This window comes from Python bivittatus, unplaced genomic scaffold (genome assembly GCF_059951505.1).
Source record: "Python bivittatus isolate LINGU-HERP-01145 unplaced genomic scaffold, Pbiv_v1 ctg000850_np1212, whole genome shotgun sequence".
Lineage (NCBI taxonomy): Eukaryota > Metazoa > Chordata > Lepidosauria > Squamata > Pythonidae > Python > Python bivittatus.
The window spans coordinates 43,851,151-43,878,159 of record NW_028277112.1 but is presented as its reverse complement, the minus strand read 5'-3'; the positions used below and the strand labels follow the sequence as shown (position 1 = coordinate 43,878,159).

General features: G+C 35.2%; 1 protein-coding gene across 7 annotated transcripts in view; it reads right to left on the bottom strand.

Annotated features, from left to right (window-relative positions):
* KDM4C (lysine demethylase 4C) overlaps positions 1-27,009 on the bottom strand; it is a 254,503-nt gene that overhangs the window by 198,209 nt on the left and 29,285 nt on the right. For all 7 annotated transcript variants that reach the window (XM_088129849.1, XM_088129852.1, XM_088129854.1 and 4 more), the window contains 4 exons: positions 26,692-26,806; positions 22,778-22,971; positions 13,629-13,678; positions 1,303-1,406 (listed from right to left, as the gene is read on the bottom strand). In XM_088129849.1, the coding sequence (XP_087985975.1) occupies positions 1,303-1,406; positions 13,629-13,678; positions 22,778-22,971; positions 26,692-26,806 (463 nt within the window). The remainder of the gene's footprint in view (positions 1-1,302; positions 1,407-13,628; positions 13,679-22,777; positions 22,972-26,691; positions 26,807-27,009) is intronic.

Here is a 27,009-nt window from a genome sequence, read left to right as displayed (position 1 = left end):
TTCCACAGGCCCCAATTCCAAGATCAGATCTACTAATCAAAAATATTTCTCTGGTCAGCCCCTATAGAGTCCATACTTCAAGATCTCAAGAATTTCTTTAGAATGAGATAAGGAGAATAGATTTGGCTATTATCCGCATACTGGTGATACCAAATTACAGATGATTTCTTATAAATGTTAAACAGAATGGGAAATGGTAAAGTAAGTATCCCTCAGCACAATAGTCTGAGAACTGTCTACCAGAAAGAACTGAAGCCACCATAAAACTATACCTTTAAATCCCATTACTGAAAGATTATCCAGCAGTTTGCCATGTTTGACGGTAATGAAAATCCATTAAAAACCCAGCAGAACCCAAAAAAATGCACTTCCCTATTCCAGTTCCCAGGGTAGATCATTCAATGAATTGATCACAGCTGTCTTAGTGCCCAAAGGTCTAAAGTTCAATCTAATCTAATTCTGGATGCTTATTATCCAGATGAACTGAGTACAAATATAGCTAGGTTTATATTGCCAAGAATCCTGTCCATGTTTGGAACGGCACAGTTTGAAACACATCTTATTTAATTTGAAGTGGGCAACCAGGTGCCAAAGATACATCTACTGATATTGATCTAACACATATTCATATGATTATTCAAATAAAAATAGATGTGAGTGATTTGTCTGCAAAATGCTTTGCGAACTGATCACAGTGAACCACCAAATAGTCTACTTCCCCAGCCAGGTTGTATCCATTGCACAGGCTACAGGCTGTAATTAAAAGCAAGTTCCATTACATCCCCATCAATCAATCCCTTCCTCCACCCGAAAGCAGTTTCAGTTCTAAAGATTTTTATAAAGTTATTTTCTATTTTAAGAAAATTAGGTTACCCCACAATTGTTTTTGAAATTTTTGTTCTGGGCCAATATAATTAGATTTTCAGGTCTATTTCTCCTAATATAAAAGAACCATATACGCTGCCTTGAATTCTTTGAACAAAAGATAAGATACAAACAATATAGGTTGGACTTTTCATGACAGGACTATGCAAATCTTAGTTCATCAATCTGACTGATTTAGAGAATTTTCTGTAGGTTGAAAATCCATAGAGAGACAGAGACAATGTGTGTGTATGTGTGTGTATTCAATAAATGTTTTCTTTCATGTCTTCCCCACTTTTACCAAGTGCATGCACATAACGATTTCTTCACCAAGATATATTGTTTTGTATAAAACTGGAATTTGTGTAAAAATAAATATGATTTCCTAGGCCTTATTTGATGTAATAGATAAAGACCCAAACATAATGAATAACTCACTTTGTCAAAAGGAATTCCATATTTTTTCAATATTGAGGGAGAAATTAATGTCATCTTATGGCGTAGAAAAGCATCACATCCTTGAGAACTGCTTGGGAAAAATCCTAGTAAAGCAAAAAAAAAAAAATGAAGAACTATATCAGGCACAGTTGATCACTTTAAATAATTTATTCACAGTATACTGTTATCTATCATCAAATCCCTATATTGAACAGTAACTTCTCTCAAAAATAGCATTCTGCTTTTAAACAAAAATGAGAAACAAAAGAGAACACACATAATCAACAATAATTGGTGCTTTTACACTAAATTCCTCATTCAAAGAGTTCCCCCCAGCAATTATATTTACATACATCTCAATCTCACAGGAATTATTTTACAGTGGCAATTACTGTTGAATAATTTATTATCGTGGTTGTTGACATGTAAAACTGATAGCTTTTCCAGATAATTTGAAAATACTATAATTGCATTGTTGGGCTGCTGTTGTGAGATTCAAATTTCTTTTCTACAGGACTGCAATTCTTGTACAGTACCTAACTTTCAAGGTCTCAGACCAAGAAATTTTATCACACAGATTGTGACCATATGATGGCATCTCTTCCCACAAAAACACAGTGGATTCTGTGCAGTACTTATTAAGAAGGCACTTGTGAATTGTGTTGAATAGACAATTTCATTTCTTGAAGGTAAGAAAAGGGAAAGAACCAAACACAAAAACATTGGCAAGCCTCAATATATTATTGAAAAACATGTGTAACTGTAATAAAATATAAAACTCCCCAACACATTTCAGTGGAAACCTTCCTCAAGAAATAAGACATTTGTGTTAACGTTGCCTTACTAGAATAACTCAATAATGGATATTTTCCCTCTGGAGAAAGTTTACATTGAAGCACATTAAACAATCTCTTATTTTACAAAAATTCCTATACTTTCCAAAAACATTTTCTTGCCTTTTTCCATCAGTTTTCTTTACAGTATTTTCAAGAACCAAGTGCCTCAAAGTAACTGCAAAGTTATGTTTCAAGAATAGGTAATATTTCCCCCCGCTGCCAAAAAAAAGAACAAAAAAGCAAGGAAAAAGTGCTCTGACACAAAGCTTGTCTTTCATTTGCCTTTCATTTTCTTGCCTGCCTAGAATAACTACAATTTGGTGTTTTCACTGTTTATTTGTTTAAATTTTTTAGCCATCTAACAGACAAAGCTCTTTGGGTGGTTTATAATAAAACATGCTAAAAAATACAATTGAGTTAAAATACATACTGTACAATAAAATAAAATACAAAATAAAGACACCATACAAACTAGGCAACAGCAAGGCAATCTTTCAAAATCTAAACAATACTAATTATGAGGCCACTGGGTGAGGTCATCTGACACTTTGGGGTGAGGTATCACCAATATGCAGATGATACCCAGCTTTATATCTCCATCCCTGGCCACCTGATCGTCTTTCCCTGTCCTGTCTCAGTGTCTGGAGGCTGCGGAAGCCTGGATGGGGTGCGACAGGCTGCAGCTCAACCAAAGCAAGACTGAGTGTCTTTTGGTGTATGGACCTTTTGGTGCCAGGAACCTTCCATTGTCAGTCTTGGATGGGATGGCACTGCCTCAGACAGACCTAGTACATAATCTGGAGGTCCTCCTAGATTCACAGCTCCTGCTCAAAAAGCAGATGGCAGCTGCGGCTAGGAGGGCCTTTGCACATCTTTGGGTTGTGCGCCAGCTGTGCCTGTTCCTGGACCGGGGGTCCTGCTGTCACTCATGCCCTCATGACCTCTTGTCTGAAGTACTGCAATGCACTCTACATGGGGCTGCTCTTGAAGAGCATTCAGAAGCTTCAACTGGTGCAGAATGCAACAGCACGGGTAGTAAATGGCACCAGTTACTTGACGTGTGTAACACCATTACTCCATGAGTTGCGCTGGTTGCTAATGTGCTTCCAGTGCAAGTCAAGGTGCTGGTTGTCACCTTTAAAGCCATTCATGGCTTAGAACCAGGTTACTTGAGGGACTGTGTCTCCCCAGTTGTTTCTACCCATCTGCTCCTGTCAGGCAGGGTGGGCATACTTCAGGTCCCATCGGCCAAGGAATGTCAGTTGGTGGGGCCTAGAAGCCTTTTCTGCCATAGCGCCCAGCTTGTGGAACATTCTACCTCCAAAGATCAGGATGGCCCTGATCCTGCTGGACTTTCATAAGGTCCTTAAGACCTGGTTCTGGGCCTGGGCCTGGGCCTAGGGCGCCAAGGGTGTGCAGGGACCCACTTCTTGGTTATGCTACTGATTTGGATTAATGTTGCTCAGCCATTGTGTATTTTAACTTTTGTAATGTTTATAATTGTTTTATTTTAACTCTGTTCTCCACCCAGAGTCACTTGTTGAGATGGACAGCCATATAAATTGGATAAATAAATACATAAATAATATTGGCCAGTCCCAGTGAGCAATCTTGCTGTTCCATTTTGAATCAAATGATGTTTCTAGACTCTTTCCAAAGGCAGCCCAACATGCAATGTATTTCAATCATCCAACTGGAAAGTTACCAGAACATGAATAAATGTGGGGCTATCCGTCTAGGTAAGATCAGAGTTGGTAAACCAGCTTAACTGATCAAAGGCACTCTGTGCCACTGAGACAACTTGAGCCACTAGTGACAATGGATGCTCCTTTAGGATGTACTAAACAATGCATCCAAATGGCATACTGTTCTGTAAATGATCGGGACAAATTGCATTGATGTTAAAATTACATAACATGTATTGCAATGTCACAATGCTATCTGCAGTCTTTCATATTCGTGCAGTGACATTGAACACAAGTATGTAAGCCATGTAGGTTACATCATGGTGCAAGTTTTGTCATTCCGCCCCCCCTTGTGCCCCTCCTAAAGACAGTGTCTTACACATGGGTCTCTAAAGTGCCTCTGCACATAAGAGAGTTGATATCCAGAAAATGTAGCTGATATATAAGATATTAATAGCTGCATATTTTAAATCATCTTTAGAAGCTTAGAGGAAGGAAAAGCAATTTCAATTGTTTTTCAGAAAATATATAAACTAAATTATAGATATTTGTAAATTTGCATGAGTCCATTAACAATATTTGAAGAATACTCTGTATGTACTTCATTTAATAGTGTGGAAGATTCATTAATCTTCTCTAAAAGCTAATACATGATAGGTACTCCTTAAACGGTCAGAAACTTTTGAGAAGTTCATCTGAGTTCTGAATCTGATGTAGCTCATTAGAATTCCTTATGGTATAGAATTGCTTTTAAACTGACATACCTCAGTACAGTAAGTCATCAAAAACCAACCATGAATATAATCAATAGATAATACATTGTTGTTGTTGTTCAGTCATTAAGTCATGTCCGACTCTTCATGATCCCATGAACCATATCGCGCCAGGCCTTCCTGTCCTTCACTGCCTCCCTGAGTTTGCTCAGTTTCATGCTCAATACAATAATACATAGACTTTACTAAAATTACACTCAGTATCAAACTTTTTAGAGCATGTTGGTGAAAGTATAAACAAATTGGTATATGTTACTGTCATTTAGTGCCAATGCTCAATTAGTTCATTGGTCAGATGTTTTTGAAGAAATTGGGGAAATCATTCAACAGTTTTTCATAATAAATTCAAAGTTCATTGTCTATGCTTTTTAGTGCATATAAACTAAGGCAACATAAGAAATTGATTCAGGTCTTGTCGTTAGTTTTTAGATTTCTGTTGTAAAACACTGGAAAATCAAAGTAGATATTCCATTACTTCAGTGGTATTTAGAAGTATGGGAAATTGCTTAGGCTGAAAAGCATAATACAACACAGGCTTTAGAAAACTCTACAATGAAGTTGAATATTGTTGCCATATGTTAATTATACCTAGGGCTATGCAGTTCTTTGGATCTGATCTCCAAAAGGTGCTATGAATGCTATGGGAGTCCAAACGTTGCACAGGTACCTTAAAGCAGCCATGCCTCTTCTCTGCGGCTGCCCTCCGCAGAGCTGGCACATGATCTCAGGAAAAGACACAGTTGTTTTAAGGTTTTGTGGACTATGTTTTTGCTCCCTAGCACTCCAGAAATTAATCAAAAGCATTGCACACCATATTAATATCTTTGTTCCTAATAGATTGCACTCATCTCCACAAAGATGATTTTGATTAAAAGTATTGAATACGGGTATTTAGAATATTTATATTTCTTCTGAAGATCAAATATATATTCACAGTTAATACAGTCCCAAGTAATATTTTTTCTACTTTTTTCTTTTCTTATTGGGGGAGGGGGGTCTAGGTTTATTTGGCTCTGTGGAATCCTTGGGGTTCTCTGAGCTTGGTTCTTTTCTTGCAAACGTTTCATTACCCGGCTAGGTAACATCTTCAGTGCTAGAATGGGATGGGGTTTGCTCTCTGTTTATATACTGTGGCATGCCCTGCCAGTGTTGATAGGGGTGGGGGGTTTGTTTTGTTCCTCTGGTAGTTCCTTGATTAGGGTATTGCTGACTGCTTGATTGTGTGCCTGGTGGTAACCTCTGCTTATCTGGGTGAGGATTGCTGGTGAGGAGATGTTCTGGTCTTTTCTTTTCTATTGTCTCTTTTGAATAGTACGTAGATGCTGTTTATTTCTATGTGTCTGTTGATTGCTGTCTTGTCTGAATACCAAGCTTCCAAGAATTCCTTTGTATTTTTGGATTTAGCTTGGTCTAAAATGCTGACCGTTTCCCAATTAAAACTATGGTTAAGTCTGTCCATGTATTGTGAGATTAAGGAGTTTTCATCATGTCTTCTGACTGCTAGTTGTTGCTCATGGATGCGCTCTGCCAGCCTTCTGCCTGTCTGTCCTACATAGTGTTTGTTGCAGTCCTTACGCTGTATGTTGTAGATGACTCCTTTTTTGCTTCTTGTGCTACTGGGTCTTTTGGTTTACTTAAGATATTTTGGAGGCACTGAAGATGTTACCTAGCCAGGTAATGAAACATTTGCAAGAAAAGAACCAAGCTCAGAGAACCCCAAGGACTTCACAGTTCAACCCTGAGCTACACATATTCTCTTCTATTTGGCTCTATTCTGTACTGTTATCTTTTAATTCTATTTATTTTGCAAAATTGCAAAAATAATGAAATTGAAAAAAGAAAAAGAAGAGAAAATATAGAGAGAACCTAATCTTCTATCAATCCATATTTGGAGCCTTCTTCCACTGATGGTTAGCAGCTAATATTCACCCTCCAGAATGCATTAGTTTAAGTCTTCACGTAAACATCAGTATTTGTAGAAGTTGCCCTTTTATTTATTAAAATATTCCTTGCCAATCCACTACCCTAAGGACCTCGGAATATTTTAAAATCCATATCTAAGAAATTAGCCATATGGTTCCAACAGCACATTCCATTTGTTAAATGAATACTGAAATGAAGAGGGACACCTAGATTATCTATTAATAGCACAGATGAAACCCCTGATAAAGAATGTGTTTTATAGAATACCATTTGTTCTACAAGCTATGACCCCCACGTTTTCCTAGAAGTTACAAAATACTTCAGCCAAGAATATTATGTGAAATATGGACCTGATAGCAAGAAGAACATCTATCATTCTATGTGCTGTAATGCATTCATTTCTATTTCACACAAGGGCTTATTTATTTATCTATCTATCTATCTATCTATCTATCTATCTATCTATCTATCTATCTATCAATTTGATATGGCCACCCATACACTAGCAAGATTTGGGATCACATGGAAATGTTCACATGCACAACTATATACACAAAAACCTCCACAGTATAGACAGCTGCATTCTGTGCACACACATTTCTATTTTACTTCATGCCACAGTGTAATATATGGGGGTGGGGGGGCTTCTTACAGCTGATCCATTCTAACCTATGAATGGGACCCATATTATTTACAGTTCTAACACATAAATAGATGCAGAATTGGTCAAAATACCAGCATTTAATAAAGCCAAGTACTAATTGCAAAAGTTTCATACAAAGTGCATCAAACCTTATTTCACTGCCTAGTAAATGCCTATACAATGCTATTTGTCTTAGGAAAGTTGGTATTAAAGATTGATAAATTCAAGAGCAGGAATAGGAAAACCTGTCTGCTAGCCATAAACTTGAAATGAACTCATCATCACACTTTTAAAAAATTTAGAGGTTTGTGCTGCATTAAATAAATTAAATTTTAAATTAAAATCAATGAAGAAAGAAGAGACTATTTAAATCTCCTTCTTTATGGATTTGTAATCAGGGCCTGAACAAATGTGGTGACTGGTCATAAGTTAATTTAAATTGGAAAACCACTGGAGTAAGGTAATGCACAGTATATTAAGCCCAGCACATCAGTTTAGAATGTATATTTACAATGACCCTGGAAAATTATGCCCTATATCATCCCAGCAAGGGGGAAAATACAATACAAGATACATGCTTTGAAAGCCAATCTTCTGTGAATATTTTAAATTGGTTACACTTGTAACACCAATATCATTTTTTGCACAAATGCCATAGTCTCCAACATTATATATATGAAAATACAAATATGCTTGACATGACTTAGTAGGTGGGCAGTATTCCATAGTTTTCATTCTGAGAACAACTATGGTCAGAGAGCCCACTCACAGAAGACACAAGAGACAGAAGTCATTTTTGTATCTTAAGTCTCAGGAACATAGCCGATTAGAGACTATGCAAAAATCTCAATTTTACATCATGCATTTTAGTTCATTTTAGATCTTGAGTATCAAGGCTTGATTATAATAAGCAGAAATGCACATAATTAGATCAATCTTAGTGCATGCATGGAGTGTTATAACTAAATGTCAAGAAAATGCAAGAGAAAATGGTAGTCTTTCTGTCATCCTTGCAATTAATAGTGATGATTAGCTAAGCAGACATACGTGATCCTTTGTATGAGATGCAAATTATTTATTTCAATGCAAAGAACAAAACAAGATGAAATTAGGTATATTTATAACCCAGATTTTTCTATAAATGCTCTGTTAGTAAATACCCTTTATTACAGTAACTGACCAGCAAATTACGTTTCTTAAACTTCTTAAAAGAATAAAAGAACAGAGCACAGGAAGCCATAGCACTGGAAGGGAAAACAATTATCTGGAAAAAACAGCAAAATGCCTAAAAACTAGAATGTTTCTAAAACACTGATAAAAGTTCATAAAACAATTTACCATAATGCAGTGAATACAGGAATAGAGCCCAGATAATAGAAACAAAGTGACAAATTAATTAGCAAAAATACTTTAAGCATAGAGTACTAAAGGTCTACCTATGAAATATTGAGCAATTAAGTGGATATATGATTACATGAGTTGATGTGAATGTAAGTGTATATGGTTAAAATCATATATTGGTCAGTGACAAATAAAATATAACAGGAGAAATAAACCCTAGATGCAAAAAGGAGACAAAATAACAAAATGGAAATATACATTAATATAAAAAAAAATATTGAGAGACTAGTTTCCTGCTAAGAGTATTGTCTATCATTTACCTTCTTCTATTGCTGGGGAGAAATTTCTGATATATAACATGTAATGTTATGGAAAGTCTGGGGGTTTTTGGTAGTCTTTATTTAAAAAATAACTGAGCAGCCTAATTCTTTGTCTTCTTCTCCCAATGTACTTATTAAAAGTGACAAAAGATACCAACTTCAGGCTCCTTGGAAACAAAATCTTAAATTACCAGATGTTAGGATAAGACTTAGAATTGATCCAAAAGTCCTCTCAACTTTTCTGCAAAAATGGGACTTCAAAATGTTCAAAGGGATGTGAAGCTATCTGTGGCATGTCATGTTTCACATCTCATGTCCAGGTCCCCCAAATGCATGACTGCTGTTTGCACCATCCAAAAGGATGGAGACGAGACTCTTTTTCATATAGTCAACTGGGTGGCTATATAGTGACATAAGAGGAAACAAAAGCAAAAGCAAACAAAACTAATTTAATGGTATTGTAATTTCAGTGATGCCCATAAATGAAAATAAAAGAATGTACCTAAGCAACAACCCAGGTAACTGGAAAATGAATTCATATTTTTGTTCCTTTCTTTCTGAGAGCAGAGAAAATTCTAGCCCAAATAATGTAACCTGAATTTAACTCTGAGAGTTTGGCTTAGCATCCTGTGTTAATGAATCCAATTTAGTTTATTCAACAAACTACAGATAAATAAAGCTTAGTGCAATGTAGAATTCAGCCATCATTTCAGTAATTTGTGCTATTGATTTATTTTATAAGGTTATGCTATTTTTCCTAGAGCTAAGATATAGCAGTTTGTATACATATAGTCATACAAATAAAGAAAAGGCAAAATTTTAACTAGAGACATTATTTCCTGTGCCAGTGCATCTTGACTGTTAAAAAAAAACCAATTAAAATATTAAGGAGCAATTACAGATGATATCTGAAGTTTTAAAACAAGCCAAATCCATGTCAACCCCTTTATGGCTCCACATGCAATATGATTCATTTGGGTTTGGCTTAGCTTGCCATGTGGACAGTTATGGTTTAGTGCTTCATGTATTGTAAGAATCCAGTTAATACGTGCAAGGTACATTAGTCACTATACAGTGCTAAATATTATTTGGTATTTGAATCTAAAATATTAGTCCTTAAGTAGAATAAAATGCTTTGTATTCATGCTTAAGAGGATTTGAACAACACAAAACTATTCTTTCAGCATACATGATTTGTAGCCAGATCCACAGTCTCAGCAAGGAATATTCCTAAAAAATGAGAAATTAAGATAACAGAAGAGATGTCACAACACCACCAATGGGAGAACAATGAAGTTTGATCAAATTCTCTGGTACCTTTGAATACTAATTACTATGTCAAATTTTATTAAAATTCAGGAATAATTAATTTTCTACACAGTGCTTTAATTTTTGGATTCAAAAAAAGTATGTAACAAAATTAATTTACCCCTTCCCAATTTTTGTTTTATATCGTACCACTACTGAAAGATCCACTGATGCACAAATCAAATAAATACCCACAGACCTCAGAACATATACTTCATTTCTCCCAGTGCAATCATTTAAACATAATAAAAGTCACTATCATGATTTATCAAGCTCCAATTTCTTTTGCTATATACCAAAAAGTCTGTTGAAGTCTGTTAAAGTGAGTAAAACACTTCCAAAAGAGGCAACACAAGAGACAGAAATAAATTAGTGGCAGTAACAAACTGAAACCTCTTTAGAAAAAAATCACAACAGATATTAAAAAAAATCATTTCTACAATGAGTCAGTTACACATCTACTCGCACACTTTAACAAAGTCAGAACGTTTCAATCAACATAATGGAAAGCAATGGGCAGCAACTACATATACCCCAAAGTAAGGAAATTGTAGCATGAAAGTGTTGAAAAATTATTCTGTCAATTCCTAGGCAGCGAAGCCAAGAAGCAAACATGTGGCTGTGTTCCAGAATAGCAAAACAATTGTCCTACTAAAGCCTCATTTTAAAAAAACACCATAATAACCACAATGATCCAAGTGCAGATTTAGGCACATTTATGCTCATTGATTTCAGTGGCCATAAATCTGTATTGCATTAACTTGGCAAATACATTATATAGCCTCTTTATAATTTTATGGAATAAAATCTATATTTAGCCCCAAATTTTCTAATGTCAGTAGTGCAATTTTTAAGGCTAACGAAGTATCCCAACTGAAACAGCTTCTAGTCTCCATTCTAAAATCATCAAAAGTAGCTCACAATACAAACTTGGGTCCAAAAAACATACCAGATATTAATTAATAATTATGTACAGTAAAATATTGTTCCTTCTTTCACAAGTTATATTACAGATCTGCCAAACCTGCCCTACCAATTAAACTTCACATCATTCAAACAGAGTGTTTTCTTTGTAGACTTAAAGAACTCAGTACATTATTAGAATTATACTGTTCTTAAGACTAGGGGAGGAGTTTTCAAACTCTGGGATTTCATAATCCCGACAGGATAAATGAGGTTGTACATTTTCCCCCTGCCTCACCCCAGCCCCATGCATAAAACTAATGATTTTATTGAGGTTAGGGTTGGGCTAGAAATGACTTAATATCATTTACTTTTAATAATTGTAACTGTGTATCAAATAAAACCATGGTAAAGCTTACAATGCTATAAAATAAAATTTGTTTCACTGGCAGTAACAAAAAAAATCAAATTTAAAAGCATATTTTTAATAAGAATGAGCTTACTTACTTCTGCATTGTAACTAGAATACAATGTTCCTGCAGGTGCAGTTACCATGTTTTCATATTTTTTAAAAAATGTCATCACTGACACAGTCTTTATTAACTCTTGAGAGAGAAGTCAAACACAAGCAATGACTGACTCAGTGTTGAATTTTGAATAGGATGGAACGGGAAAATCTGATTGATTTTATTATTTCCCCTCCCCCCTCCTCCTCCTTTACTGAGCATAATTATTTTCACTCACCAAATTCAGGGAAAAAATAGGAAAGGTTCTCTTAAACTACTATTAAAATGTTGCAGCTTGCAGAACATTGGCAGGCTGTAAATTGTCGTCTCACTCTCCCAGAATTACAGTATTTTCCTTGGTACTGCTACCTGTAAATCCCTCCCCCACTCTTGCTATTTCCTCTTCCTACAGCCTCACAACTCCCTCCTTCTTCCATTCCACAGTAATTCCCTCTACAGAGTGAGAATCAAGTCAGATGGTCAGAGATTTGCAAAGGAATCTTGTGCCATCAGGGAATGATTATTCCTCCTCTGAAAGACAAGTATAATGTACAATGTAATATCCTTCCCCCCCCAAAAAAAGAACATTTAGACTCCACACAGGAGTCTAGAAAAATCTCATTGCTTTGCATTCAGCATAGTTTTATAACAAAGGGGTAAGCCTGCTCCAGAGGATATGTGTTGAAGTTACTCTTTCACAACTTCCCATCCGTTGTCTTACAACCCCCTAAGGACTGTGACCCACTTGTGACCCATACTTAAGCTACAATATTCACAGTACTTTGATAGGGAAAACTATATGTATTTATTTTTATTTTCAATATACAATTTTAATAAAAATGAAGCTCAGTGAAAACTTAATTCAAAGACAAGTGATCTGCATAAAGCATTCAGATACATCTAATAGCAGTAAACCATTGTCACTGACTCTATACAACGCTTTGTATTGTATCTGTTGAAAATAAAAGAAAATTTTAAACAGAAATCTCTTCTAAAATGTGTTTTGCAATATGGCATCAAAATATTCGTCATTTATAATCCTTGTTCTATTTTACCTTGCATTTTACAACTATGTAAGCTACTGTCAATATCTTAAGCATTCAGCAGTATTACAGAAGAACATAACTAGTTTCAAAATTGCAATAACAGCTCACTTGAGATTTTATTACATTTGTAGCTATACAAAAAGGAAAGCATTATATAAATAAAAAAGAACCTAAAGAGCAAAATCAGACTTCTGCATTTATTAGATGTAAGTCTAATGTCTTTCAGATAAAATATTTGTAGGTGCCATAGTCAATCAAGTATTCATGGATTCCAAAGATGAAAGCATTCATGCATAAAAGGCAATGTGATAATTATGATCGGCAGACAAGATAATGGAAAAAAATCCTAGCCCTCCTTTAATTTTATGTATCAAGTACTGGCTTGACCTAGATAACCTGCAATGCTTCACCACATTTACTGCATTATTTTAGCATTTTAATTATTTAGGAAAATTCAATTAATTCAGTAGGCATCTGTTAAGCAGGTCCAACTTTGTTGCACCTCACAGCTTTTTTTCAATTGCTGCAATTCTGGGCTACATTTTTAATATAAATATGTAATTAAGCTTAAAATCTATTCACTCTGCAAGTTTATTAACCTTTGCTGATTATGCAAATTGTAGCTGCGAGGCTGTTATGACATTTTCATAATTTAAAAAAAGCTTGTTTTTAAATTTTTATTGTAATCTTTGTGGCTGGAGACCACAGGATGAAAATCATGTACATATCTCTTTCCTAAATTCTATTAGTAACAAAACAGAATTACCAAAGAACAAAAATGAAAGTTAGAAGAAACAGTACAAATGAAAAATATAAAGGGTTGAATTTAAACAATACAGCTTGCTAAAATCTTAACTTTTCCAAACCGAGTGCTATTCCAATAAACTGGACTACAAATCCCATCTTCTACCCAAAAATTACACATAAACTTTTGTATGAAAAGAAGCGCAAATAGCAGTCTCAAGGCATTGCCTCTTAAGAAGAGATCTTTAAACTGCTTTTTAAATATGAAAGATTTCTTTAAAAAAAAAAACAGCCCTACCTTGAGCAAGTCGTTCAAGTCGCTTTCCATGCTCTGGAGGAATAGCATACCTAAATTTATATAAGGGGAAAATACATATTAATTTAGAGTTACTGTTAACCTATAAGAATTTTTTTTTAACTATACAGACTATATGCTAACACAGAACACAAAAATATTTAGTTTTCTATTTTAATGATATTCCTCTTTCTAAAATAAAATTCAAAGAGGCTAATTACAAGAGGATTTTTTAAAATAATATTTATTTATTTATTTGATTTATAGTTATAAAATAATGAATATATAAAATCTGAACCAAAAATTAATATAAAAGCAGCTGCCAAGTAAATAAAATATATTTCATCAGCATAGAATTCTGTCCATCATACAGATACTAAAATTAGGTATTAATTCAGTGGTAGAAGAAGTTTCCTAACATCAGCGCCACTTCTGAAAGGGCCCTGCTGTTCATGCTCATCTACCATATCTCAATTGATAAAAAACTGCAACTGGTGTCCAAAATACATATTCCTCAAAATACCCAAGTCCCAAATTGTTATGGGCTCACAGGTAAGCCAAGTAAAATGTATGGACAGAATATGATATATGCATGAAAGTAATTTCATTTAAACCAAAGTAACAATAAAAGTGGTTTATTGTTATGAAGTGTTTTCGAAAATCATACAAACAGGATACCAAATATTTCTATGCAATTCTTAAATGGATTTTTTTTTGGTCCAAATATGTGCACACTTACAACATGCTGCATTTTTTGTAAATTCCCCACAGTTTTTGTCTCAGCTTGCATAAGATGCTATTCCTGAGTGTGTATTTCAGACATTTCATTCTTATTTTCAAGAAAGTGCTTTTCGTTAATTAAAAAATGCATATTCCATGACATGTAGAAATTAGTATATGTAGGTAACAGCATCAGGGACAGGGAAAAACTTAAGTTATCCTTTGATATTCATATTTTTTATTTCTGAAATACAGTTTACCAATAAGTAAATATGTACCGTATTTTTCCATCTATAAGATGCCCCCATGTATAAGATGACCCCCACTTTTTCAACCCAAAATTAAGAAATCAATATTTTAAAGATAAAGCAGAACACATTTTTATTTAGTAATTAGGTAACATTTACATGATACACTCAGCAGGAGGAGGTCCAAACCGTGTCTCTGCAGCTCTATTTCCAGGCTCTTTTGCATAACTGATTACATTCAATCACGAGTGAAACTGCCGATAGCTTGTCTCTGCAAACAGACTTCCTCCAATTAGTTTGTTCAGCATCAGCTGACGTCAGTTACATCAGGCTCGTGATTGGAGGAAGTCTGTTTGGGAGACAAGCTATTTCACTCGTGATTGGAGGCTAGCAATAGGAGGAAGCCTCTCTGCAGAAACAAAGTATGGGCAGTTTTGCAACCGCGCAATTCGTGGCTGACTTCCTTGAATAAGACACCCTTCAATTTTTAGTATAACGATTTTAGAAAAAAGTATTGTCTTATAGATGGAAAAATACAGTATATATGTGCAAGTGCACATACACAAATGCATGCACAGAAAAATATTTTTTAAACCTGTATTGTATTGTATGTGTGCCTTCGAGTCAGTCTTGACTCCTGGCTACTGCCTAGACAAGTCCCTGCAGTTTTTGTGACAAGATCTCTGAACTGGTTTGCCACTGACTATTTCTTCCTAGGGTTGAGAGAGAGTGACTGGCCAAGGTCACCCAGCTGGTTTTGTGCCTAAGGCAGGACTAGAACTCACGGTCTTCCAATTCTAGCCTGATGCCTTACCCACTACACCAAATTGGCTCTCTTTTTAAACCAACTAACATATAAACACAATACCAATGCAATATTTTTTTAATTGAATGGTATGTGAACACACTCATTAAAATAACATAAAATGCATTAAGTATTTGCAAGTTATGTACATTAAATATATTTGCAAACAAAAAGTATTTTTGCAAAAGTATGTATATATAAATATCCAAAACGCATACGAAATTGAGCATAAACTTTTTTAAAAAGTTCTCAAGGGAGAAAAAAATGAATGTAAAAATAGCAAAGATTAGAAACTGAGAAAAATCAAAATTGACATATTTGCCACTACATTTAGAATGCTTCTCGCCAAGATAATGAAGAAAGAGTACTTTTATATTCTTCATTTAAAAGCAATGATACTGCAAAACTAGAAAATTACCGTTAATTGTACTTGTCATGTAATATGATGTGCTGAAATTACTATACATTTTACTGTATAGACTTACAATATTGATATACTGATGCTGCTACACACAAACTTTGGTCAGTTAAAATTATTTTATTAAATCTTGTCTAAGATGGTTGCATTTAGTTTCCAATGAAATCAGTCAGCTAAATTATTCCCCATTATTTAGTGAAAACTAGCTGCAACTTAGCTTAGATCTAATCCACTGGAGAGAAAGACAACTGACTGAAATGTGGAGAGATGGTAGTTGGGGAAAAAGCTATATACTTCCCAGCATATCCTTCTGTACTTGTTATCATTCTCAATAAAAGCAAGTTTTACCTTATTAAAAAAGCCAGTAAGATTGGTTTAGTTATGACAGTTAGTTAAATTGGGCCCTACCTTTCTTATATAGCTTATGCATAAGTATCCAGCTTATAAACTTATCTACTAATGTTACTTTTAAAAATACTTTGTGTTTTATTTTGTGTTTATTACTTTTAATATTTGAAGTTGCCCTCAGTTTAAGAAAGAAAAGTTTTAATAAGAAATATCACTTTCACACATATGCATATACCTTGGTGAAATCGTGCATTTGTTAACTGTCAGTTGCATTTGAATATGAATACTGACCTCTTAGGCTATCTTTCCTTTTTTTAGAATTGTTCAAAACTACATATAGTCATTGAAAGGATAGTAATTTATCCTATCAAGACTATGTGTAGTACTAAACAATTCTAGGTAACTGTAGGCAATGAATAAGATAATGAAACTGTCTTTTTTTCTTTTATTGTTTGAATATTATTTCACTTGCTTTTAGTTTCAAATATTTATTTATTTACTTACTTGTCACATTTATATGGCTGCCCATCTCATACAAAGTGACTCTGGGTGGCGTACAATAAAACCCACCATCAAAAACATACTAAAACAATTAAACCAATTAAAAACAATTAAAACAGTAAAGATAAAAACAAAACCACAAGCAAGAGAAAATTACACATAATACAGCCAACACGTGGGATCCCTATTACTAGGGGATCCCCAGACTTGTTGAAAAAACTGTATTAAGGGCATTCCAGAAGGCCATGAGGGTTAGGGCTAACCTCACTTCAGGAGGGATGATGTTCCAGAGGGTGGGTACCACAGCAGAAAAGGCTCGCCTCCTAGGTCCCGTCAGATGGAACTCTTTCACAGATGGGACCCACAGCATGCCTCTCCTGCCGGACCTGATGGGACTGGTAGATATAATCAGGAAGTCCCTCAGATAATGTGGCCCCATGCCATGTAGGGCTTTAAAGGTCAAAACCAGCACCTTGAATTGGAACCAGAAACAAAGGTGTAATGTATGTCCTCTTAGGGGAACAGATAACTGCCTGTGGCACTACATTTTGCACCAGCTACAGCTTTCAGATACTCTTCAAGGGCAGCCCCATGTAGAGCACATTACAATAGTCTATACAGGAGGTGACTAGGGCATGAGTAACTGAGAGCAGAGCCCCACAATCCAGGAAACAACTGGCCCACAACACAAAGTTGCGCAAAGGCCGTCCTGGCCATGACTGCCATCTGCTTGCTCCACAAGGACCCCCAGACTGCGAACCAGGTCTGTCTGGGGCAGTGCCACCCCATCCAGTATCAAAAATTGTAAAGTCCCCAATCCAGAAGGCTCTAAAACCCAAAGCTACTCAGTCTTCCCAGGGTTCAGTTAAAGCCTGTTGTTCTGCATCCAAGACCCCTACAGCCTCCAAGTACCAGGACAGGACATTCACAGCATCACTTACTTTGCCAGGGGCAGAAAGATATAGCTGAGTATCATCAGCATACTGATGATACCTCACCCCATGGCAACAGATTATCTCCCCTAGCAATTTCATGTAGATGGTAAACAGGAGTAAAGAAACCACCAAACCCTGCAGCACCCCACAAAGTAGGTGCTGAGGGCGGGATCTCTCACTCCCGATCAGTACTGACTGGCCTCGGCCTCTGAGGAAAGAAAAGAACCAGCACAATACTGTGCTGTCTGCTCCCACTCCCCGGAGCCAATACAGAAGGATACCATGGTCGATAGCATTGAAAGCTGCCAACAGGTAAAGTAGAGCAGGATGGATGCACTACCCCATCCCACTTCCACCAGAGATCATCCAAAAGTGCAACCAATGTTGTTTCTATTCTATGTCCAGGCCTGAATCCCAACTGAAAAAGATCATGCACTTCATCTAGGGTCCGCTGAAGCTGCTGTGCGACCACCTTCTCCACAACCTTCCCTAAAAAAAGGGAGATTGGACATTGAATGAAAATTGTCCAGTATGATGGGATCCAGCAATGGTTTCTTGAGGAGAGGGTGAACCAACACCTCCCTAAGAGACAAAGGAACCACCCTTTCTCCCAAGGATGATTTAACTACCACCAGAAACCAGCCATATGTCCTCTCCTGGGCAGCCTCAGCCAGCCAGGAAGGGCATGGATCTAAGGAGCAGGTGGCTGAGCTCACAGTCCCAAGGACCCTGTCTACTTCTTCAGGCCCAAGAGGTTCAAACCTCAAATAATAGGGCAAGACTGTGCCACAGGCATCTCCACCAGTTCTGTAGTAAGGCTAGCATCTAACTGGGAATAAATTTGAGCGATTTTGTCCAACAGATGCTCCAAAAATTCTTCTACCTGGCCTTGCAGATACATCTCCGGGTTCCCCTTGCCCAGAATCTGATAGTGCCCAATATTATGCAGAGAAGGAATAAAAGAATTCTATTCCAATGGCAGCAGCCCACTGCATTGCTGTGCTAGTTGTGGAGGAAGGTGCTTCTTCCTCTACCAATCCTACTGATTTCTATAGCGGATGCCAAGGAGGAATGGTAGACTCAGTTCTTTGTCTGTAAACATGTTTACTCACATATATACATCAACCTACTCTGAAAAGAACAATCAACCAAGATCTGAGACAGTGTAGACTATCAGTTTCAGCCCTACTTACTTTAGGTCTAGAAAAAAACCCTGGTAGAACTAAAGAAGAGAGTATGGGACTTAGACATTCAGGCCAACAAAGCCAAACTTTCCTATCTCTCATACAGACAAATTGCTCTCTCCACGTGGACACTCCCCAATCACTTCAATAAGATTCTGAACACCCCACATAGAAGACTCTTCTCCCTAGCCCGTACAGATGCTCTCCCAGTTAGGGTGACAACTGGTCAATATGCTAATCTTCCATTCAGAGATCAACTATGTATTTGTTCCAATATACAGGATGAGTCTGTTTCACACATCCTTTTCAAGTTCCCACTATATACACACTGGTGATCAGAGCTAATACACCCACACTTCAGTCTGATAAACTCCACACATGATGAGGAGATTGAAGTATTCTTATTAAATGGCTAATACTTAGATGTTTTGAAGGCAACAGCAACATTTCTATTGATAGCCTTAGCTTATAGAAACCATTTGGTCCCTTCAATGAAATGTTAATTTTATAGGGCCTCTTTCTTCTATATATGTATGTACTATATCTAGTTACTAATGTATGTATTAATGATGTGATGTATTTTTAAATTCTGTGACTTGGTCTTGGATTATGAATAAAATAAAATAAAATAAAATAAAATAAAATAAAATAAAATAAAATAAAATAAAATAAAATAAAATAAAATAAAATAAAATAAAATAGACAAGACATGATTAGCAGCTACAGAATTTTTTTTCAAATAATTTTATTAAAAGTTTTGAACAAAATAAAAGATAATACAAACTAGAAGAAAAAAAGAAAGAGAAGAAATGAAAGAAAAAAATGTATTAAAAAAAACACACCCGTCCCCCAAGAAAGCGATTTCCCACCCTCATCATGGCAAGTATAAACAATTCCCTGATCTCTTCACCTCCTCTTAGCTAACAAATATAAAATTCTTCATCCCATAACCCATTCCTTAACAACAGGCAAATCAAATAACTAACATCTTCAATATAATTACCAGCAAAAGATCCAAACAAAGCTCTAAGATTTTAACATTAATTAACATATATAAAACTCAACATTCCACATCTCAACTCTTAACTATAACAAAATCCCATTTAAAAGGCATAAAATGGTTCCAATATAAACAAAATGAAAAAAACTGTTTAACATGATAAAAAGAGACAATTTCTCCTTTACAAAAGACAAGCTCCAATATACAACATTCCAAATAACAACTTATCCTTTTCAGGTACACATTCCATGTCTCCACTCTAAACTGTAAGCACATCCACATTTCACAAATATAAAATAATCCCAGTATCCTAATAAAAACCAAAGACTAAAATTTAACATAAGAATTTCTCCTTTAAAAAGACAAATTCTCCAAACTTCCTTACTTTGAATAAAGAGAAACAGTTAAACACAAACCCAGTTTAAGTACTATAAAATTAGGATTACATCAAGTAACTATAAGGGGGAAAACTTTTACATAATATTAAATATAAGCAAATCCTGTATACCACATTTTTCTATCAATAAATCCAGAAAGAACTACCCGGAATAACAACATATCCCATTTTATCCCTGGTTGAATAAACTGACTTTGTAGTCCTTTTTTCTTCTACACAGGGCAGTCTTTCTCTGTAATCCATTCAGATGATTACTATCCTTGTCACAAATTTCTTTAGCCCTTTAAGTATTCTCTTTTATAAATCCAACACAGGAAATTATTCCAATTGTTCTCTGGGATTATCATTTTTATTTCTTTCTTCATTTTTAAAAACTCATCCAGTATTCTCTCTATGTCTGATGATAGATTCTTATTCAGAGTCTCATTCATATTTTCCTCAAGTAAATTTGCTGCATATCTTGTTCTGTAACATCTTCATCTGGGAACAAACTGTTCTCCAGAAGACACAGCATAACTGACATTTCATGGTGCAGGTCTCTATGCAGTTCTTCAAAGATGTCTCTAAACATCATTAAAAGTTGCTTGTCTTATAACTTCAATCTCAAAAACAATTTTTCTTTGCCGCAGACATACATTTATTTTTTTTAAATTAATTTCGAAGTCTTAATGTTCGAAGTCCAAAACTCCAATGTTTTCTGAACCTTTAAAACTTTCTGTAGCCAAAACCTTGTATTAACTTTTTGCTGTTTAAGTTCTTAAAAATTATAAAAATAGATCTTCATAGTCTTATATCAAGGAATGAAAGCACTCACCCAGTATTTCCAGCCTTGTCACTATGCAGGTGTCTAACTTCTTTGAAACAGTTAATAGGCAATTTCCAAAAATAGTTAGCAAGGGAAGTGCACAAACTTACAGTCCTTTGAAAGGCTCTGTTTGCAGCTGGAGCAAAGATGACAAATTCCCCCATCTCCCAGTTTCCCCCACCCACCCAAAATCGCTGTCTTGCAGCCTCTTCATGAGGAACAGGAACAACCATAAGGAGAAACAGCTTGAGCAATCTCGTGTCTCTCTCTTTGATCCAGGGAGGATTGTAGGGGCCAGTCTGCTTTGGCTCCCTTGTAAAATCCTGCAAAAGCCAGCTCCACTTGTCTGCAGAGATGTCTTCAGTCCACCATCTTCCCCTGGAAGCCCAGAGGCCACAGAATGTTGAGTACTTTGATTAGTCTACCTCATCCCCTTGCTGTGGCTGGATCAGGAGCTTAACTGGGTAGTAGATCATATCCAGCTCCATTGATCTGTTGATGGCCCATTTATTTGAACATCAAGCTTCTAGGAATTCTCTGGCTCTCCAGGCCACACACAGAACCAGACAAGGCAGACTAATCAAAACAGAAACAACACCATTCCCAGAAACAATTTATCAATCCGTCCAAGAAATGTCCAATCACTAACCGACTACCCTGAATTCAGATCTTACACAGACTACAAGTTGCTACATATAAATTGTTCAAGAAACAGACCCAACAAAAGGAGGGGGGGTCACATTATACATAAAATATGACTACACCTATATCACAAATTCATGATACCAATGATGAAAATACTCCCAAAAGCATATGGGTTAATATCAAGGGAAAAAGAAACAATAATGAGATTAATGCGGGTGTGTATTACAGACCACCCAACCAAGCAGAAGATATAGATGAAATCTTCATAAGATTAAAAGAGATAGAAGAAAAAGCTGACCAATTTTTATGGAAATACAAAATTGGAAGTGGACGAAAAGGGATAAACAAGGAGCTTCCAGCACAGTTAACTGAATTCAAAATAAAAATGATAAAATAATTTGGGATGAAACTATAGAGAGGGAATGCTGAAATATTTGTATGGAAATGATAGCGATATCTTGAAGAACAGAATTGAAGAGATCTTCAAAATGAATGGAGATGTTTAAATAACAAAAAACAATAAATGGAGTAAGCATATAGTGTGATGAAAGCATGGATGATTTGCAAAGAGAGAATGGTATGGGTTGGTATTATGAATCATTTGTGTAAATTAGATTTGCTTTGTTTTCTTCTTTTTCTCATGCCTCAATCCCTTTGGCTTACTATTTCTCACCCCTTTTCTGCACTTTGTATAACACTGCTGACCTCACTTCTAGTTTCCTTTTTCCACTTTTTTCCCATCGCTCTAACCCAAATCTTTGAAACAAAGTAAAGATTTCCAAACAAGTAACATGTCTTCGCTCTGCAAATAACATATTCTTTATACTGCAACATCATTCTTATTATATTCAATAATTATTGTCTTTCTTAAAGATGCCAGAGACGACACCAGAAACTTTATTCATGCAATATAGCTCCGTATTTGTATACTCCTTACCTCACAAATCTCAGACTCTAGTTGACTTACAAATTGTTGACAAGGTGTTTCTGTATCTGCTTTTAGCAACAGACTTAATATTACAGCTCTTCATATTTTTAATCTTCCAAAACCAAGGACTATTTTGCGCTCTCTCTCTCTCTCTCTCTCTCTATATATATACGCATACACACACACACACACACACACTCATAAAAGAGTTAACTTGCCAGGATTTTGGTTCCCCAAAGTGGAGGTAATTAATACTGTAGAGATCCATATCTTCAGTATGCCATGCAAATGTTGTTTTCCACATTCCAAAATATAAATATGGAGTGTTGACTCCCTCAATGGAGATTCCACAATCTTCTTCTACAACATCCAATATGGTATTGAGACGAGCAATATTCCATTCATTTACATCCTGAAAAACAGATATGAACAGAGCTGATCAATAAATCAAATATAAAACAAACATAAAAGAATAATTTTCTTATGACATAAACCTCATCAGTGATTTCTTGATTAGGGGCAAAAGATGAATTGAAATGAATCTTTAAAATAATATATCTCCTAAACAACAGTAGTTACTATTTAAAGTATTAATAAGAACTTATTTCACTAAAACCATGATTCACAGGTCACACAAACGCCTAGCTCAAGATAGTTCATAGTTTTGGCCTAGGGGCACCATGAAAAAATTACTGAAGCACTAAGGGCACTGTGAACCAAGAAAGCTTGGGAACCTTTGCCCTAAAACATTGGCCAATACATTAAATTCTTCATGGAACATCTTAATTTCTGAGCAAATTCTCACTAGTGAAAAGAAGTCTTGATGAGTTAACTAGTTGCTAAAGACAAATGTTGCATATAATGCCACTCCTTCTCCTCTTCTGATTTGGAGGGTTCCAGTCTTTCCAACTAGAATACTTTCCTCAGAACACAAAGCAAACCACAAATACTATTTGAAGTAAAGAATCTGGAAAATGTCAAAGGTACTAAAATACACATTAATAGAGAAGCAAAGTATCTCAGCCACTCCATAAAAAACCCTATAATCCTGACAACATAGTCAGGATTATTTTTTCAAGGTTAACTTTTTTGCTTTAAAGATGTACTTCACAATACATTGCTTGTTTATTTGTCATTCACCCAAAACTCTCAAAGTGGTTTCCATACCAAAATTGGAAAGTTCAGTTGTAGCAGAGGGAGAGAGAGAAACCAATGCCATTCTATCAGCTCTATTAAAAGACCAGCCGACAACTCTATCTGAAATGTTGCCATGTCAGCTTTTCATTATAAGCACTATTTTCTTTGAATACCTGATATATATTTCTTATTTTTATGACCTTTTTCTTTCTTGTGTTATATTATTGACATTGTAAACCAGCACACAGGAATGTATTAATATTTTATTCTTCATATGTAAGCCAATCAGAATTATTTTTGACTGAAGAGTGCATAAAAATGTTTTAAATAAAAACAGTGTAAATATATTTAATTCCAAAGTTATATCACCTGTTACTTAAGCAAGTCCTTATTTGAGTTGTCTGTCTCACTAGGCAAATAGTACCAATAGTTCTTATGTAAATCTACACTGGCACTCTTTTCATAGCCAAGACAGTGTTCATTCATATTATTTTCTACAAGCAATCACTGCTCTATGACCACATAGTAATGACTACAGCACAGAATTATCTACAGTTATAGCATAATCAAGTGGAGTGCACATTGTATACTATTGCAATTATAGGAAAGTAAAAGGAATGTGAAATATATGTGTTCTATTATTTGCATTTATGACCAGGTCGCATGCCATAAGCCTCAAATAAAAAGCTGCCCCTGCATGAGAAGTAGAAGGTCATTCAGGCTATTTAATGTTCTTTTTTATAGCTGTCTCCTAAATACACATGCACCTCCAGATCTAGGCAAGAGCACAAGCTTTAAAACAAAAATGCCTGTATGGTATTAATATCCACACAATTTTGTAAATGTTTACTAAAAATCAGGGGCAAAGAAAGAATAACAGAGATCAACCACTCCCATTGTCAAAGATTTTTTTCCAATAAAAAATATTTATGCTAAGCTGATCGAGTTGGGCCTAAGGCGGAGTTTGCAGGTTCTAACAATGTACCACAGCAAAAAATCCCTGGACATTAATGATACCAAAACTAAAGTCGTCATGTTTACTAAAAGATGTAGCAATTGTAAGCATAATTGGAAGAAGGCAATATCAGTACTGAATAGTAAATTTCTTCAAATATTTAGAAGCCATTTTGTAATCTATCTTAATATGGAAGAATCAAACAAAAGTTGTCCAATGCTACAGCCTGATTTGCTAGCTGCAGTGATAACTTTGTCCCTCCAGCAGTAACACTCTTTAAGCTCAAGTTACTGAGCCTGTTGCTTTATGGCACACAGCCATATATGGTCTTAAGTGCTTCAGAAGCAATCCAGAATAAATTTATAAGAGCTATCTTTTATATCTCATATTGTATGTCAAATGCTGTCTTGTGTCTAGTAGCTGGTCCTTCTTTTACAGAGACACATTTGAGAATCTGTCGGCTAAGATGCTGGTTTAAATTAAACTGTATGGAAGACTCTCTTGACCCTCTAATTTTTACTGACAAGGTTGTTTTCCGTTAAAAGAAAAGTACAACCAAGTTGAAAAGATCATAAGGCTCTTATGCCAAATCACACCATTGATTTACACAGTCAGTTCTACTGAGCCCAATTGGAGATGTTGCAGATTGAAATGGTGATTTTTTTTGGTATACAATACATGTAATATGTCACTGAGCTACAGTCTTTCCCAGTATGTTTTGCAATGTCTATTCAACAAAAAATGTAAAACAAAGACATTGTTTAAGTTTAAATAGCTTGTTGGACCACAACCATTTTAATCACAATGAGTTTATTAGCTCCAGAGGTTGCAGTTTGTCTTAAGAATTCAAAGCCTTCTTACAGCATAATACTAAATAATACCAGAGTAAATGCATATATTCTGGCCACATTTTTTTTAAATAGAAGCCTCATAAAATAATAGTCTTCATATATTGTGGAAAATAAGTAACTTCCCTTAGGATACCTGCATTGCTTTTACTCTTGATAACACAATCCACATACGGTTTCATGTGAGTTCCATGAACTCACCATGAACTCTTTCCTTCCAAACCATGAACTCTTTCCTTCCATTGCCTCATTTCTAAACAGGTTCTATTTCATCCATCCTTGCTGAATATATGAAAATCCCTAACATGAATAAATATGAGAGATTACGATTCTATATTTAGAAGAGATTTCAGTAATAGCACATAATACTCATGAAATCTATCCTTGTGCAAGGTTACCATCTGGTGGCTGATAAAGAAATAGACCAGTGCAAAGTGCTTTTCAGATTAGAATATCCCAAAATGTACAGGTGTCAGGACATACTTTTTACTCAGCCTGGAAGGAACTGGCTATTTACACCATCCATCTGCTCCTTTTCAGTTTCCATGTGGCTACATTTACCTGAGAAGTGTGACATTTCTGATAAGACATCCATAGAGTCCTACTAGTAATGTAATATCACTTTCCCATATGCTTTCCATTTATATTTTTTCTCATTACCTTTTTCTGCCAACTTTTTAACCCAAATTCTCATTATTATTCCATCTCTTTAACTACTCTAATAACAGTCATAGAAAAAGATCATGGAAAACCACATTTGAAAAATATTGCCAAGAAAACTGCATGGAGTTGTCCATGAAGTCATCAGGAGTCATGATTGACTTGAAGGCACAAAGAAAATATTTTAGAGATATCTGCCACTTATGCAACATATAGATGATTACTGAGATATGAAATCAGATGGAAATGATTATATAGCCTATTCCTTTCAAAGAAAACAAAATAACGTCTAAGACCCATTAGAGCTTTAATGTTGCCAGATATTGCTAAATAATTATTTTACCATAAATTTGTAGTTATCTCATTTGCATTAAAAACATCCAAATGTAGGATACAGGCTATAAGCGTATCTCATAAAATATACCTGCATTCAAAAGAAATGGACCATAGTTATATTCAATTTATATTTCTTATTTGTAGTGAAAATGATATAATATCAGATAGCTTAGGAAAATAAAAATAGTATGCCTACTTCATTATATATGCTTCCGTTAATATCTGCTCCATAGATTGGTGCCACAAAAGTTAAATTTTTCCAGTATTTACGTTCTAAGTCTTCAAAATCTAAATGTCTTGGAGTACAATATCTGTAAAGGAAAAAGTGAAAAAGACAATAGTTACAAAGAGCTAGTATTTATATATTATATAAATAGTTTGTTACTTGTATAACTAAGGAAACATTTAAATAAACCTTAGATTAACAAAGAACACTTTGTGTGTATGTATTTTGTCTATGTGTATACATATATGTGTTTGCCTATTAATATTCTTGAAAAATTGAAACATTTTT